Source organism: Echiichthys vipera, assembly GCF_963691815.1.
Source record: "Echiichthys vipera genome assembly, chromosome: 4".
Taxonomy (NCBI): domain Eukaryota; kingdom Metazoa; phylum Chordata; class Actinopteri; order Perciformes; family Trachinidae; genus Echiichthys; species Echiichthys vipera.
Window position 1 is genome coordinate 6,262,312 of NC_139829.1, and position 17,971 is coordinate 6,280,282.

The 17,971-nt window shown below is 40.5% G+C and overlaps 1 protein-coding gene across 2 annotated transcripts in view; it reads left to right on the forward strand.

Annotated features, from left to right (window-relative positions):
- The window catches only part of fras1 (Fraser extracellular matrix complex subunit 1), a 310,210-nt gene that overhangs the window by 68,845 nt on the left and 223,394 nt on the right, over nucleotides 1-17,971 (forward strand). For both annotated transcript variants that reach the window (XM_083913052.1, XM_083913053.1), the window contains exon 3: nucleotides 15,634-15,741. In XM_083913052.1, the coding sequence (XP_083769178.1) occupies nucleotides 15,634-15,741 (108 nt within the window). The remainder of the gene's footprint in view (nucleotides 1-15,633; nucleotides 15,742-17,971) is intronic.

Below are 17,971 nucleotides of genomic sequence, written 5' to 3' on the forward strand. Positions count from 1 at the left end.
AGATGATATCTGTTCAGATGAACTTTTATTGATCCCTGAGGGGAAACTGAGTCATTACAGCAGCAAAGGAAAAGAGCTGTAGCATGGAGAGTCAATGAATGGATGCAGGTGAAAAGGAAAAGAAACATTTTGAGATGTATCTGTCCACTCCAGCATGTCTCCAGGATGTCTAGAAAAAATGTTCTTGGGTTGGAGCACATTTACAGGTGCAATGTCTGTTACTATGCACAACTTGCTGATGGAAAAAAAACATAAAAGCTTTTGCGCTGTTGCAGTTCAGCAGCATGAAGTCAAGTAAATACAACGCCCTCCTAAGTGTGTGTTTTAGGGTTTGGATAACATACTTGGATCAGTCATCCAGGGGGACTAAACTGCTTCTCTCTCTCTCACACACACACACACACACACACACACACACACACACACACACACACACACACACACACACACACACACACACACACACACACACACACACACACACACACACTACTGCTAACACCTCTACACAGCTTGGTTCTCGTCACATCACGTCCTGCAGAAGTATCTTCTCAGCGGGGGGTGCAGGGGAAAATGTAGATAAAACCTCCCCAAAAAGAAGCCCGAGCCCTGGCCTGAGCTGCTGAGCACAAACCCAATTATAGAGTAGGGAAGAGGGAGATCGGATTACACACACACAGACACACACACACACACACACACACACACACACACACACACACACACACACACACACACACACACACACACACACACACACACTTTTTGGCCCGTTTTAGCTTCTTTAACAGTAGCTGTGCTCCACTTATCCTGATCAAGACACTAACAGCACACGGGGAAGAGGAACACCAGGGTGTATGATGATGTGTGCGCAGGTTGTTTTGCGGTTTGAAAAGTGAAATGTATGGAAATGTGGCGATGCCGAGCATGTGTAGTTAATCCTCTTAGTGGTTTCCTGTGAAGACTCTTGCCCTCTCCCTTTCTCTCTCCTCTTTTATACGTCTCTCTTTCTCACCCTTTAACCGCTCTCATCATGTCTGTTTTTACCAGCTGTGTGGATTCAGATGAAAGTATGAATAGAAATTACATCTGGAGCAAAGAAAGAAATCAGGTGACATAATATGAGTGGGCGTATGGGAGGAGGAATGGGTGGTGTATGGGTCCAAAAACACAGGACTTTCACCTGGGGGACACAGTGTTCATGTCTTGCCACTACTAAGACAAAATACAACCTATTTATTTTGATGCCAACCCTCAACGGCACCTTTTGCTGCCTAAACGTAACCGCTTCTAGTCGTTGTAACATATTGTGTGAACCTGATGATGAGAATACATCAAAAGGTCGATAACTTTAATAGAAGCAGTTTTCTAACTGTAAATAAAATGAATAAGCACAGTAAAGACCCAGAATATAAAACCGCAACATTTCATGGCAATTTCTATGAATTACTATATTCAGGGTATTTACTTTATGTCGCTGACATTACACACACACACACACACACACACATACAGACACACATACGGTAAACTGAATATATATATATATATATATATATATATATATATATATATATATTTCTTTGTGATTATGTCCTTCGCCTGCAGAAGATGTACAGTAAAGGGAAAATCAGATTGAGAGTATTTCTCTTTGAATGCTGTGTACTATTATCACAGAGAGTTTACTGACCCGCAAGGAGTATTTTGAGTGTGTGTGTGTGTGTGTGTTTCCTGCGTCTGCACACCTCATGCTTTCACACAATGTGTGTTTGCAGTTTGCCACCCTCATCTTAACTCTGCTCTAATTGCCGTCTCCTGCTCTGCACACTCGCACACACTTACACTAAATGACATATGTTGTTTCTGTTGTGTAGCTCAGATGATAGAGGTTAGCCACCCATCACACACACACACACACACACACACACACACAAACACACACAAACACACACACACACACACACACACACACACACACACACACACACACACACACACACACACACACACACACACACACACACACACACACACACACAGCTGCTCTTCTCACTCAGACAGCAGTACGCCTTGTTTCCTGTGTCAGATTGCCTTTGGTCACTAAAGCTGTCAAGGAGCTGCCCCTCTGGTAATCCATACATCCTCATCTGTGTGTGTGTGTGTGTGTGTGTGTGTGTGTGTGATGGCAGGCTGACCTGTCTAGTCGTTTCAGACCCATAAAGAGTGATGTGCTTCTTTTACGAGCGTTAGATTGAGTTTTTATCATCTGCTACTCCTTTCATCATATTTCTGGGAGCAGATTTACATACTGCGCTGTACTGGACTGTACTGAACTGTATACTTTACTATACTGGACTGTATTGTACTGTATACTGTACTGTACTATACTGTGCTGAACTGTATACTGTACTGTACTATACTGTGCTATACTGTATTACTGTACTGTACTGTACTGTATTGTACGTAACTTCTGTTGATGTTTTCTTAGGTTGTTCAGTTCTAAACTGCTGCGTTTCTCCACTCTGGAAAGAAAGCTTTACTATTTGTTTACAACCCGACAGGAAGGACAAGGAGCGGACTGGTGTCTACAGAGCTGAGGCACAGTATTCTCTCCAAAAAACCAACAACTTTAGCTTGTTCTGAATATGGAGTACAGTGTGGATGATGGATCATAAGATGCTATACCTCTTTAAAAAAACTCTGACTGTACAGAAATCAAGATTAAACCAACCATGAAAGTCAGTCATATTCAGCTTCTGATCTTCTTCCTTCCTTCCAACACTTTATGCTTTATAACATTTTGTTTGTGTGTAGCATCTGAAAAAAAAGGCCAGGAAGTGAAGTTTTAAATGCTGCACCTTGACCTTAAATCATAAGAAGAAGTGTATTTGATGGCTGCAACTTATTGTCCAATACGAAAACTGCCAAAAAAATTGCTGCTCCCTCTCCACATTTAAATCTTACAAGGTATGTTGGTTAAATGATCAAGCGGCAGTCTCTCATTCATCTGTCACAACCAGGGTATGTATAGGGTCGGCCCTGTGGTTTCAACCTGCTGCAAACTATCTTGCGCTTAAGTTATAACCCCACTTTGTAAAGGTGCAACATTGTTTAAGCAGAATATGACTGCTACTCAGAGTTATTAAACCAGTTTCTAACCCATTTTTCTCCCTATCTTGTCATCCAACTACAACTCTCTGACTCTCTTTTTCTTCTTCTTCTTCTTCTTCTTCTTCTTCTTCTTCTTCTTCTTCTTCTTCTTAAGGCTTTATGGAGCGTTAAGGTGCCTTATGCCACCTCAACTGAGCTTTTAAGGAAACCTTCACATGGAAAAAAAGGATGAAGGAAAGTTCTGATATATGCAAGTTCTTACATCACCTATTTAGGATTATGTTTTCTACGGCTATGAAGAAATGTTTAAGACCGTGAAAAAGAGTCCCCTGATGACACGGAGCAGCATCGACTGTGTGCCAGCTCGGTTCAGTTACTTTATTATCCGCAGATAAGAAACTCAATTTAGGTGCGCAAGATAAAAACAAAATGAGCAGTGGATTTAAAACAAAAGGTTTTTCATGTTGTGATTATGTTTGATGCTGAGAACTCAACAATGACCTTCAGCACAACGCTTTCATGATGTTTTCTCCCTTTACAAAGAGAGAAAAGGACAATAGCGCACAGATGATACTGGCTCAACTGTTAACTGTTAACTGTAGTTTAGCGTCGCCTGTGTTTAAAGTTAAACCTCGGCTGGGAATGTGCAACATGACTCAGGTTAGCACCAAGTAGTGCTGCCAACAGGACATCCTTTGACCTTTCCCCTTCTCTTCTGTCTCCTCTGAAGTTACAGCAGCAGTTTCATGAGACATTATCCAGCTGGTATTTCTCAGAGCAAGACTGCAGTTGTGTTGCAGATGCTCCAAATTAAAATCTGGTCACAGATCCAAAAGCACCTCTTTAGCGAAGAAATCAGAGGCGTCAAAAATGGGCCAGAAATGACTCGTTAATTTTTAACTGCAGTTGCATTTTCTGCATTCCCACGAGGTTGGACACAGTGATTTTGAAAGTTGCTCAGCCTCAAATCCCTGGTTACACTGTAGCTAGAGCGATGGAGGGGCAGCTATCCGCATCACCTAACATGACTTTCACCACGGCTGAGTGGGGAGCTGATGCATTATTGAACGGCACGCTCGTGCGCATGAATGTGAGGGCCGAGTCACAGCTGCAGGTGAATCTTTACCATCTTTAGTGCATCTTCTCTACGGCGGAGAAAACAATAGAATTACTTCAAAGGCTTGCTCACAGAGCGATCTACGTATATGAATTATTAACCTATTGTTGTGTTATCCAAAAAGCTGTTGTTCTTTTCTCAGAGCTGCAAACTGTTGCTTGCAAAGATGTTTCGGTGTTGTAGGTGAAATATGTGAAGCCGAAGGGACGGCGATGTGCCTGCAGCCGGGGCTGGCAGGAGCAACGAGACAGGAACATATTGTATTTGTCAAACAGATTTCAAAATTACGCAACGTGGCTTCAACATGATATCTCTTTTGATTGAATGCAAATGAGTTTTGTCAGACGTGAGGAAACCTGTAAACTGGGTAATGAATGAGTCAGCTCCTCCACAAGGCATGGAAAGAAAGGGAAGAAGCTCCTCAGATTGAATGCTGGCAGCATGCATTATGTATCACCGCTGTGGAGGTGAAAAACTGTATGATTTACTTTCTGTACTACTCTGTCACTGTAATTTCCTTCTCTTTTCTTTTGGGCTTTTTTGAATGCCCACGAGATTTATTTGACTCACAGAGAGTAGCTTCTTGAATTTTTATCGCTCCAGTGTTGAAATTTTTCTGAATCAAACTAAATCCGAAGTGCAGCGCAAACTGTCAGAGCTGTGTAAAAAACTTTTTGCTGGACCTGTGACATGGATTTTTCATTAGAGCTAACGGCCTCCGAGACAGAGGAGGAGAGTTATTGGGAAGAAAGGCTTCTGTTTGTGTCAGAAAAAAAAAACATGTTGTTCTTCCACACCTGGCTTGGTCATAAACCTTCTTCTGTCGGCCGTAACTCTGCCTATTTATGATATATCTAAAATTGCATCTCTTTATGGCTTTATTTCCTGCTTTGGTATCTTGTAAATTCAGAAATATTAACAGCTGTGAGTGTGCATTTCTATTCCTGACCTTCCTAAATGGGTCAGCGACTGTGACTGCCGTCTGGAATAATCCAAGCAGAACGGGAAGTTATTTTTGTTTGGCTCCTACTGTAGCACGCCATCGTGTAAGGAATGGTTTGATAACATGACACAGTCCTCTCCTATCAAGCAGCAGTTTCTATTGCATCTGATCATCTCTTCAAATGAAACACTGACGCATTCTTAAAATCTATTTACGTCACAAAACAATCTTTCATCACCCTCACTGTGGCTCCAGTGCTAATCTCTCTGTTTGTTGTGGTGGACCCTGACTCTTTCGGGGGCCATCTGCTTGATGATCCAGAACCCATTACGCGCTCAATGCTGATATTTGGCTGCAGGAACGATAGCAGCTATGTGCAGGGAGAGGTTAGACAACTGGATTTATGTGCACTGGGAGGCCAACAATCAGCCAGTCATTTGTCATGTCCCACCAGCAGGTTCTCTTATTGGACTGGAGGCATATGGGGGAAAAGTTGAATCAATGAGCTAAGACGCAACTTTTAAACTCAGCCTTTCCCCATGCAGATGAATATGTGTGGCTATTAGCATGATAATGCTAACCCTGGCAGAGCACACAGTCTCCTGCTTCACATGCAGATTACTCAGCTGCTAAATAGCTTGTATCAGGGATCAGATGATGGATAACACACAGGACAGCCATGGAAATCCATGTTTAGACCAGTCAAGAGTCCTGACTCTTTAAGACCGCTTTGAATATTTGCCAAAGCTTCGATTAAATGGGGCTTTTTGTCTGGGACTGGGACTGTTTGGTGGCCTTTAGTTGTGCAGCGCTGTAACTATGCTTGTTTTCACAGCTTGCCTCCAAAGAAATCAGCATATAATCACTCCGAAGGCATTGAAAGAAGTTGTGGAGTAAATCAGTTAAATGGCAGTGGATAAATTCATTTTGGCAGCGAGGTATACCGCAGAAAAGGAGCAACACAGCTGTTCTCCTCTAAAAAACAGGAAATGTTGACACCCTTCATAGTTCTGATGATCCAGAATGATGAGGAGGCAGGTAGTGATAATGAGGAGGAGCGCACGGGCTGTTTGATGTTACAACTGGGAACTGCTTTGTCAGGCCAGCGCTGCGGTGTGGCTCACAATTTTAATATACCTAAAAACATAAAAGAAAAGGTTGTGCCGTACTGTTTGTGTGTGTGTGTGTGTGTGTGTGTGTGTGTTGCTCAGATGAGCTGCTCCAGTCCAGTTTTTGTTACCAAGTAAACATCAAACAGCTTACTTTCCTCCAGCATCCTCTGAACGGATCTTTTATGCTTTGAGTATAACTTAAGCAGAAAAGTTTTTTCTTTTTAAAATGCTGCTTCTGCAGCTTCAAACCATCAGGCAGAACGACTGAAGCTGTATCTGTTCTTGATTTACAGTTTCAATAAATTCACATGGCACAGTGTAATCTAATTAGCAGTGGCACACACTGAAACACCCCATTTGTTTAGGGAAAAAAAACAAGCTCAGTCTCATGAAACATTAAAAAACTGGGATGTTCAGGACATTTCAGGAGTTATGTTGTGCTAAAATTTGAGTCGTGTGGTATATGTAGCTACTACAATATGTCAAGTGTTGAAGTCTATTACTGACCTGGCAAATAAGAGTTTATTAAATGTTGTGAATAATGAACTTAAATGCTGATGCTGTGGTGGTTTGGATCCATGTTTATGTGACTAAAGGGAACCAAAACTGGTGCAAGCAAAATACAAGTGCCCCTTAATGGGATAGTTTGGCTTTTTTGAAGTGTGGTTGCATAAAGTATTATCCCCAGTACCGACACAGAAGATAAGCAATTTACTGCTGCAGATTTTCAACATCTTAGCAGTTTAAATGTATGCTTTTTTTTTGAATATTTCTGCCACTTCACCCTGCTATCAGTCAGCTCTTTCCTCCAGTTTCCACAGAAGTTTCCTCTCTGTCTTTCAGCCATTTAGTCTCTCCTTTATTTATTGATTCCTTTATTAAAAAAAGAGAAAGTAATTCATATTCCAAACATCATTTGTGTTATCAGAAGAGCGAGGTCATGTTGAACAAAGTATTGTTAATTCTTTTGCTGTCAGCACATAATGAGATTAATTAGGAGTCTACTCACTCTGCTCTGCTGTTATTAGTGCATTATTGAAAGCTGACCCAGTTTTCTGTTGTACACAGTGAGATCACGAGGCCCCGGTGTGATCAGGTTGATCAGCTGTAAATATAAAGCTGTGTTGACAGGAGCAGGTTTTCCTCCAGGAGAGGCTCAAGTGTTTCTGCAGCATCTCAGTCCTCAGCCGAGCTGTTTGGCTGCTGTAAGCCATCGGGTCCCCAGATTGAATTTGCCTCAGTAATAGCTTTAGTTTCTATCCAATTTTAGTCCAATTACTTGTTGGTAGGCTGGCAGGCTGCCTTTCTTCGCCCACCCCCGTGTCTTGAACGGGAGAGGCCGACTATTGTAGCTGACAGCTCCACAAAACTGAGCCCTGTTAATGTTTGACTCTGCCTTTTGTTTTTGATTGGATTTTAATTGAATGTGCTCCTGAAGCCAGTGTAGAGGCGGCCGAGTGCTTCCCCTCCCTCTTTATTTATCCTGGGAGAATTGACCTGAGGTTGTTTTTTTCTGTTTCATCAGGAAGAAACTTTTCACTGCTCTCTCCAGAGTTAGCATGACGAGGGGAGGCCATAAACAACATCCTAAAAAGTCCTCAGTTATTTTTAGTCGAGCTGAAACATTAAATCAGTGATTTGATTAGTCAAATTGCAGAAAATGAGCCTGCGACTAAAAGTGCCATTCATATTTTAAGCAAAAATGTAAAAATTAAATGTTAGACTTTGCTGCATATGTCATATATGCTAGTGAACATAAAGTTTTGGGCTTTGGACAATTTATCACTCAATGTGGGAACTATCTAAAATATAATAAATATTTTTCACTGCAATTTTGCGCAAACTTTTTTGTCACATATACTTTTTATTTTTGTATAAATATCATCTTTAACCCAATGTAGCAGATTCAGCTGACTTCATTTTAGCACCGTTGCTGCTTTCACATTGAGTTTTAACGTTAAAAATCAAGTGCATTATAGACAGCCATTTGGTATTCAGATGGTCAAACTCATCATGAGCCAGAACTTGGAGCTACCAGTTGAACTGCTAAAAAAACGATTAGTTGATTGATCATTTAAGCACTTTAATTAAGGAAAATGTTAAATGTTCAAGTCACGTAATGCAAGTTTAAGCTTCTTCAGTGTGAGGATTTTTGCTTTTATGTTTTTAATCATTTCAAACCCCCTGTAACTTGGCAAATTGAGATGGACTGATCTTTTTTGAAATTTAACAGACTTTTATTTTCCTTCAATAGTGGCATGTCTAATTGTTCAACGTGACTAAAAGGTAATTTTTCTTTGTCTTCATTCACTTTTACCATCCACATAATTCTGACTGGGAATGAAGCCGAATGAAGCCTACCAGCCACAGGCCCAAACTCATCTCTGTGTTATCTAACAGCTTGTACTAGGATTCACTCTGTATGAAAGTTATGGATGACGTGCAGCTGCGTTGGCTGAGCTGGTTCGGTCCTAAATCAAATCTGAGGCAGATATCTTTCTCCAGGGGGGAATGAAATAAGCCCTCAACTCCTTCGACATTTAATCAAGCATCCCAGGTATGGGTCCCTGCAGGGGACACAATCTCATTGGGAGGAGGGGAGGAATTGCCACTACCACCCGTGCAGCTGTCTGCGTTATCGCTCCCTTGGCTCTGACTTGACTGAGCAGGAGGTTGGGAGGCCAGGTAATAGCAGGTACAGGTTTGCTCCCCTGCCCCAGCCACGTTAAGAGGTCCCCGTTTACAGTGACCGGGGGTCAATCCCATTCTGCCCGCAGCCCATTCAGGAGGCAAACAGGACGTGGATTTGGAATTGACTGCGACCTCCTCGAGCCCCCCCGAGACCTTGGCTGAAATGGACTGGCCCTTTGAGCCGCGGCGTTCAGTCACAGCTGAAGTCATCTACACTGTTAGCTGCTGTGCTAATTTTACACAGCTCCATTAAGACTTGAATATAGCCACAGAGCCATAACAGGAAGCTTATTTCTGCATGCACACAGACTTATTATTAACCCCAGTGAACTCTTTACTCAATCTAAGTCAAAGAAATCCAAATGCTGCACATGACGATCAGGTTTTACAAACGGCAAACAAGTCACAACATCTGACACCTAAACACAAACACACACACTCAAACACTCCCACACATATATGATATATCAAAGGTTGAATGCTAATGGGGCAGTTACATGTGAGGCCAAATTGAATATCTGTGTTTTTCCATTCAATTTTGAAGTAAAGCATTTAAAATTTAGCTTACAAAGTGTAGAAGTTCATAAATAATGCTTGTATTATATTAATGAACCCCACACAACATGTTTAGACCACTGCAGAAAATGGAAACAAATTGACCTCAAAAGAGAGTCACCAACATGACACCTTGATATACATTTAGGTACAACATCCACAAAAAACGTCAAAGGTGTATGAACACAAAATCAAAGAAAAGATGCAAATGCAGGTCGGAATGCAAATTCACTCAAGGTCGACACGATGAAGACACTTCAGCATGAGTTGAAAATAATGAACAGGAGACCACGGTGCTGCTGCGTCACTCTAGCCTCCTGAGACCATTTTCAGCTGTTTGCCAAGGAAACGTCCAATCAGCGTTAGTTTTGAGGCGGGTTTAAGTGTGATGCAACGCATGCAAATCCGAAATCTAGACACATTTTCATACAGCTGTAGCCCTTATTCTGTTAGCCGCTCGCTATCTCTTTTTTCTCTTGGATCCTTCTGTTGAATATGGATTTATGGATAATTGATCCGTACATTTGCGTTACACAAACGGCAAATATTCTTTACCGACATGTTGTTTACTTCCTGAGCTTTGCCTCGACGCTGTTACGTCAAACGTTTTGTTGATCTGATGGTTGATTTGGCCCGATAGACAGATGGTTTATCAAATCTGCAACCATTATTTTCGTGCCTTCTCAAAAGATCTCCAAACCAGATTTCCCAGATGGAAATGCTGAGCAATTGCGAATCAATCCATCTGGCAGAGTCAGGTTAGCGTCACTCATGAAAATAGGGACATACACAGGAAAGACACACGACTCCTCCATCCATTGGCTGAGTGTGAACAATAAAGACAGACTGCACAAACATTATGATGAAGATTCATTTTGTGTTATCATTATTCGTTATTTGCATCCTCATTAGTTAGTATAGTCTTCCTGAGGTCCACACAGAAAGCGACGGCAATTAAAACAAACAATAATAAAATCACACTATATCAATAAAACAAGATAAGACAATAAAACAAAAATAAAGGTAGCCATATCCATAAAACAAAAACAAAACAAACAAGCTCAGCCTCATATAATAACAGTGAATAAGTGAAACCAATCTGTAATGAACAAACAATAGTAACTAATAATAATCAACAAGCACAATTACTGTATCCCAACACACATTCATGTTTCCTGCAAAAATGTAACATATGACAGTTCTTCAGACTCCTTTCTGTCTTTGCCCGTGTTAAAATGTACCAACAAACATTCAAATACGAAAACAAAGCAGTCAAGGTGAAATAGAAAAACCAGATTCACTGCAACAGGCACTCAGAGTTGCACCGCAAATTTCCTCTGTAACAGGACGTGGAACCGTCTCTCAGGTAATGTGTTCTGACTGCAAAGAGCAACTCGCAGGATAAAGTGGGATCAGTTTGTCACGGTGACGAGGACAGCGATCCCTCTCAGTGTCTGTTTGCATTAAAGACACTTGCCCCTGGCCTCCTCTGAACTCTGAAGTGTACGGTCACAGCGAAAGGGCCAGCGTGACCATAAACATTTCAGCATGGATCCACCGAACCAACCAATCTCATCACGAGTCAAGTGGTGACATTCTTTTCGTTATCAGATAGCTTTCTAACAGATTGCCCCCACGAGGGAAAGAGAGGTTCAAAGCAAACGTATAAATGGAAAATTCTTCTGACTGGACCAGAACAGTAGAACTTCAGGCTACCCAGTAATTCTTCTTTAGAAACGTGGTTGAGTAGAAAACTTCATCAAAAACCTAGAGGAAGATTGAGGTTAGAAAGTTTCTAAAGTACAAGCAAATGCAAAAGCTATTAAAGTAAAATTAAAGGAACAAGTATACTTGATAAATACAATGCAATAAATTAAATTGTACTGCGTTTACACTTAAAAAGTTAAGCTCCAGCTCTCAGATCCTTTCTCATAAAAGACGCAGAGGCCATCCTGTTTTTCACAGATTAAGAAAAAACTAATCACAAAAGAATAATGACCTTTCTGGATAATTTGACTTATAAAATCAACAGCAGGTTGCAGGTGCACTGATGCTCTACTGGAGTCTCTTATAACCCCTTCTTTTACTGTTTTAAGTTGTTTTTTGCCCTGTTTCCATCTTTAAAAACTGTGTGCAGTCATCCATAAACATCATTCAGAACTCAATTAGATTGCATAATAGCTTAGGTTGTTAATGGTGTGCTATTGGTATTGGCTCATACAACATTAAATATCATGTAAAATAGTTGGTGAAACCGTTCACCAAGCACTTCAATAAGACTAGATTAACAACTTTTTGTTTACTATCACTGCCTCTTCAAAAAGGGGAATTTCTGTATTTTTTAATCTGGACCCTGTTCTCCCATCTTTTTCATGTGTCAGACACTTCTGATAACAATCTGAGCACTTTTAATTGACATCTATTGTGGGTGTGCAGGTGCCCCACTTGATTCAGTCTGTTCTTCACGATGTATATTACTCATAGACTGTATTACTGCATGTAACTCTGGAGATTTTGGTTGTAAAGCGGAGTCATACAACTACAAGCTGCTAATTCTAGTTTCTGATAACCTCACAGGGAGATTTTAAGGAGAATGTAAAGAGTTAAAGATGTTAATTTGATTTACACCTTCTGCAGAACCTTTTTATGCATCGACTAGTTTTGTTTTGCTGACAGAACTTTTCCTTGTCAGCACTCTACATCTAAAATTTTGTGTGTGTGTGTGTGTGTGTATGTGTGTGTGTGTGTGTGTGTGTGCATTGAGCAGTTTCTGTCTCAGTGGTCGACAGCCTACTTGGGAAAACTGCAGCGCCCCGGTTGACACCCACATTTGCGTTACTTCCGAAGGTCGCTCCTCCTCCTCCTCCTCCTCCTCCTCCCTGAGCTGGAACGTGAATATTGCGAGCCGAGATTGCCCGTGACATGTTTGCCCTTACATAAAACTCATTACACATCTGGCCACAGCTGTGCAGAGAGATGCTCTCCCACAGACCTGCATCAGAACACACATACACATGAAGAGCTCAAACCACATTACAGGGAACATCTCAACATATCACATATGCTCTCTCCAGGAGTGCCTTTCCCCTCAGCTGGCTGCTTTCCCTAATTAAATTTTCATTATGTGGTGTTCTCTTTTCTGTCTTTGTCTTTCAACATGACCTATAGCTATTCCCACACTTTACTGCATGCTACATGACTTCCTCTTGTACCCCAACTCAATTACCAAGACAAGCTTTTTTTAGAATTAAGTTTGCCTCTCATTTTTCCAACAAATTCAAAGTAATGGTTCAGTAATATTTCAGCCATTATTGCAGCATTAAGAGATGATTGCAGTTTATACCAAGACTTGTTTTATTTTTCATTAATTCATTACCCTATTGTTGTGCTCTGGGAGTTCAAAACTGCGATCTGGGAAAAGAAACATGCATTCAGGTTAGAAACAGCTAGTAATCGATCCAGCACTTATTCAGGTTACATTGCTTCTTTTAATACCTTCTATTCTCAAAGTGCTTGAGGCTGAGGAAGTGTAACAGGTTGTGTTGAGTTTTGTGGGCTTTCTTGGTGGATGTTCTCCGTCTATTATTACTGATCACCAGGTGTGCTGCCAGAAGTTTTTATGATTGAGGACTGGATTTAACATGTTATTTTCTCCTTATAATGTGTGCATAACTGTGTTTAGAGAGAGTAAAATTGAATGTGTGCAAACATGAGCCCATAGACATCTGTTCTGAAGGCTCTGATTTGACTTTATTTTTTTTTCATACACTTCAAACCTTCTGCAAAACATGACGTGCGAAATGTGTTTTCCTAATTTGTTATACAATTCACAGCACAAGTGAAACTGTAGTGGAGAAAAGCTGGAATGATCCCATTGGGCAGTGATGTGTTAGTCTTGATGGCTTAATATTAATCTGCTTTGATGGCATACTTTTCTGTTTGTAGATGAATGCGTCAGTCCTGGTGAATAATTTTACAACCATATTCACAGCATCCAATTATCTCAGTGCCCGAGGGTTGGGAATGTGGCGGAGTCGTCTGGTGTTTAATGTGCCAGTGTCATTTTGTCTTTTTTTGATATCAGCACTAGTTGCTAATGTCAAAAAGAATCCTTAAATCCTGCACATAGGTATTTAAAGATGATGGTTTAAGCTTGCATGCATGCCAAATTGCCATCTGTACCCATTAGTATTACTGCTTTTTTGATTTAATGAAATGCAATGTTTCCTTTCTGCATGCAAGAATAGCAAGTTGAGCTTGTCTGCACCACCAGGACACCTGAACCGATCCAGAAGCCACAGTGTAATGTCTCCTACTGTGTACCCTCTTATATCCTCTTTTGTTAGCTAGGGATGTTGGGAGTCATTGATTTCCGCCTTATTGTCGTCAGCAATCTCCCAAGTCACGTGTGCTCGTTGGTTTCTTTCGTGTGTAAGAGAGTTGTCTTCACTCACCTGAAGCGTTGAGAAGAAGAGCTGTAAAAATGTCAGAGAGAACTGACATTCAGTCTTATATCAGCCAAAAAAGCTCCTTAAATGCTCAGCGTGGAGCATTTAGTGGATATCCAGTTTGCAAAGCGTAGCATCTAAAAGTGAGTAGAAAGGGTCCAACACTGCAAATATTTCCAACATGTTGGAGATAATCCTCCAGCCCTTTCTACTCAAGTTTAAACTGGGCTGCAGGACCAAACCAGTTTAAACTGGGCTCGAGGACCAAACCAATTTAAACTGGGATGGAGGACCAAACCAGTTTAAACTGAGCTGGAGGACCAAACCAGTTTAAACTGGGATGGAGGACCAAACCAGTTTAAACTGGGCTGGAACACCAAACCAGTTTAAACTGGGATGGAGGACCAAACCAATTTAAACTGGGCTGGAGGAGTTCACAACTTCCTGTTTCCTGTCTACATCTGCTGGGACATGTAGTAGTTACCTGGATGTAACCCTAGTTCTATGAGGATGTGCTCAACCTGATAATTTTACAGAGAAAGTAGACTGACTGGTTTTATTTGTAGGACCAGAAGAATGTTGTGTGGCTTTTTTCTTTTGTCTTAGTGTCCAATAATAAACTCCCTGATTAATAATCTGGAAGACTATGAAACAATAATATTTCCTTTGATAATAATCACTGTGACATCCCTAGTGTTAGCATTTATATTTGTCTATTAGTGGTCTGGTTTACCTGAGGCTAAGGTTTCCATTCCATTAAGACGTCTGCTTGAGTTACCCAGAAAAGTCTCTGCCTTTAACAGTCTCTCCCCCACCACAAAGTGTCCACTCCATAAGCACAGCTGCCTGTGGATATTCGCGTCATGAGCGGGCAATTAATCATCTAGCTAAATTGGATTTATGGACTGTAAGATGATATATCTGAGCATATGCAGGCGGGGCTATTGATTTAATTTTAGGATTAAGCTAGCCATAAGACATTGTCAGCTCTGTGTTATAAGCTATTGACAACAAAAAAAACAGCCACGCTAAAGGGTTCAGCCAACAACTGGCAGAAGTGATCTTCAGATTTTTTTTTTTTTTCTCGCTGTGGAGTTGGCCATGGTGTTCAAGGCTTTTAATCAACACTGAAGCAGTTTCTCTCCACCTACAGCAGACATTCTTTAGTGTTTCAAAGCATTAAACTACATGGATGATAAGAGTTCAAAGTGTGAAATGATTTTTCTAACGGCTGTGCTTGCATTTTGTAAACTAGAGCCGTACTACATCACTCAGCTTTCACTGCTGCAACGCATGGATGCAGTTCTGATTCATAATACGACACTGATTGATATAAATCCATTGTATATTTTATGTGTCTGATGTGAGAGAAAATTAACTTTGGAATATTAGACAGGATGCAAGTAACTAGTTACTGCACATTAAATGCAAATTTCAATGCAAGTGAAGTTATCAGTCACATTAATATGCACAAAGGACTCTATATGTATGTCTATATGTTTACTGTCATTTGCCCGAGCTGTCAACATTAACATGACATGTGGGTGTGCCAGGACATGATAATGGAGCATCGGAGTGTTATTTTTTTTTTTTGCAACGATGAATCAAGTCTGCCTTTGGTGGTTTTTCATGTCTGTTTTTTTTTTGTCTTGACAGAACAACACATCATGGAGACCGCAGTCGTGTCAGGAGTGTACCTGCCACAGCGATGTGACCATCTGCAGGCACACACACTGCCCCAACCCCCAGTGTGACTTCCAGAGGGTGAGACATTTTTTTTTTTTAACTTTAGTTTCATTTTTTAAAAAAAGGCTCAGTAATTCCCTTAAACAGCTGGCCATACTTTACTCAGACAGGAGTAAATAGTGCATTTGTTTTTGGCTGTTTTCAGTGGCAGATTAATACACATTCAGTGCGCTAATGACTGTTTCTGGCAGCAGGACTTTGTATGTGGGATTGTGTGTGTATGTGTGTGTGTGTATGTGTGTGTGTGTATGTGTGTGTGTGTGTGTGTGTGCGTGTGTGGGTGTGTGTGTGTGTGTGTGTTTGTATGTGAGTGTGTGTGTGTTTGTTTGTGTGTGAGTGCGTGTGTGGGTGTGTGTGTGTGTGTTCATGGTAATGAAGGAACATGTCACCCAGTCTTAATAGTTTTTGGACAACAATGGAGTTGTATGGCACATAAGAATATATCAAACGTGAGAGAGCTGAATTCAATTTTGGTTCTGGTCCTCTTTCACAGGATTTGTTGACCATAAAGGAACCATTTACCAGCATAATGTTGGGAAAAAAGTGTAGTTTTAGTTGTAAAAAGGGTTCTCTGAGATTTTGGTGTGTTTGACAAGCTGAAATGGCACAAAAAGGACATTTGGTAATAGTGTAAGTTACTATAATATAGAATGTACCTGTAAACCTCCCATGGCATTTGTGACATTGAATTCATAGCCTGTCTATACAGGTAGAGGAGCAACAGCTCACCGTGCCCCTCACTTTTTAAACAACTCTGGCTCCGGAAGTGATTTTTCCCATTTATTTACTCCAGAGATGTAATGTTTTAACCTTAAAAACCTGGAGTATAAACCTGAAACCAAGCTAACCAATCACGAGATGAAGCAGGACTATAATTAAGTCGACTCAGAGCAAAAAAACTAATTTAGAAAACGGAAGAAAAGGCAAAGATACAAGACTGTGTACATAACAATAGTACAGTTGTAGCTGCTCACTCACAAGTTCAGGTCAACGTTTTCATGGTTACAGCGAGCTCCAGGATAGGATTGTGGGTGGTGTAGTACTTCTCCATGACATTTCGAATAAAACATGCTTTTCTTAAAACAAAGTTGATATCATTCGGACTTCTGGGTTCTACATGAGCAGAAACTCTTGTTATACAATCTCATAGCTCGTGGAAAGCTAACCTTTCATCGACATTATGGATAAAAATCAAAATCCTGATTTCAGAATATGAATTATTAATGTCAGATAGGCAAATGTTAACTAAGCTTATGTTGGCAGGAGCGTACCTATGTTCCCCAGGTCCTATGTTCCCCGCTTTGTATGTGGCCGGGGAAAATCTGACCCTTTTTTTAAAAAAGGGTCCTTTGTTTGCTGATCTGTTATTTTTTTTTCCATCAGAGCTGAATTCCATGGAAAATAGGCCTATGTAGACCCTAAACCTACCCCCTAACCCTAACCCTATCCATAACCCCTAACCCTAACAAAATGCTGAATTAAATCAGTGAATGCAGAGGCTTATGCGACCAGGGAACATAGGACCCAGCGAACATAGGGATGACCTCAAATTGAAGAGTAGATTTTAGTAAGTTAGTAAGCTAAGTATCTTTAAGCATCATACGATCAGCTTCCACCTTTCTTTCCTCCTGTACATGCAAGTAAGTTGGCGTTAACTTAATGTTATCAAGATAGCAAAAAAATGACTGGTATGGCTAGAACTTGTAGCATTAATGTCAGTTAGGCATTAAGCTAACTCATTAAGTTTTAGTATTTATAGAAAATTATTTCGGGGGTAGATGTATGAATGAAATTAACCAGGCTACGAATATTTGTACTAAACTTGTAGTGCAGCAAAATTTTCTTAATTTTTATCTTGTCTTTAAATTTCAGTTAGCTAGGCATCTAAGAACTGTATGTTTAGCTAATAGAAATTAATTTTGCAGGCAGGTGGAGGTTTAGCATTTTAAAAGGTTTACCTATTTAACCAGACTATACCTACACATGCTGTTACTCAATTAGTGCAGCAGATAACTATTGCAAAACTAAAAACTTACTTTCAATAAATAGAGCTGCTAGCCTACTAAACAAAAGTTAGGCTAACATTCATTTAGCTGACCTGGTATAATATAAATGTTTTCCCATTTGAGCAAGTATCAGATCATTACGTTTCATAAAATCAGCTTTTACTCCTCTAACCCCTTGAAATGCAAGAAGTCTAGTTAATTTTTTAATGATATAAATAAATTAAACTAATTTGCTTAAACAT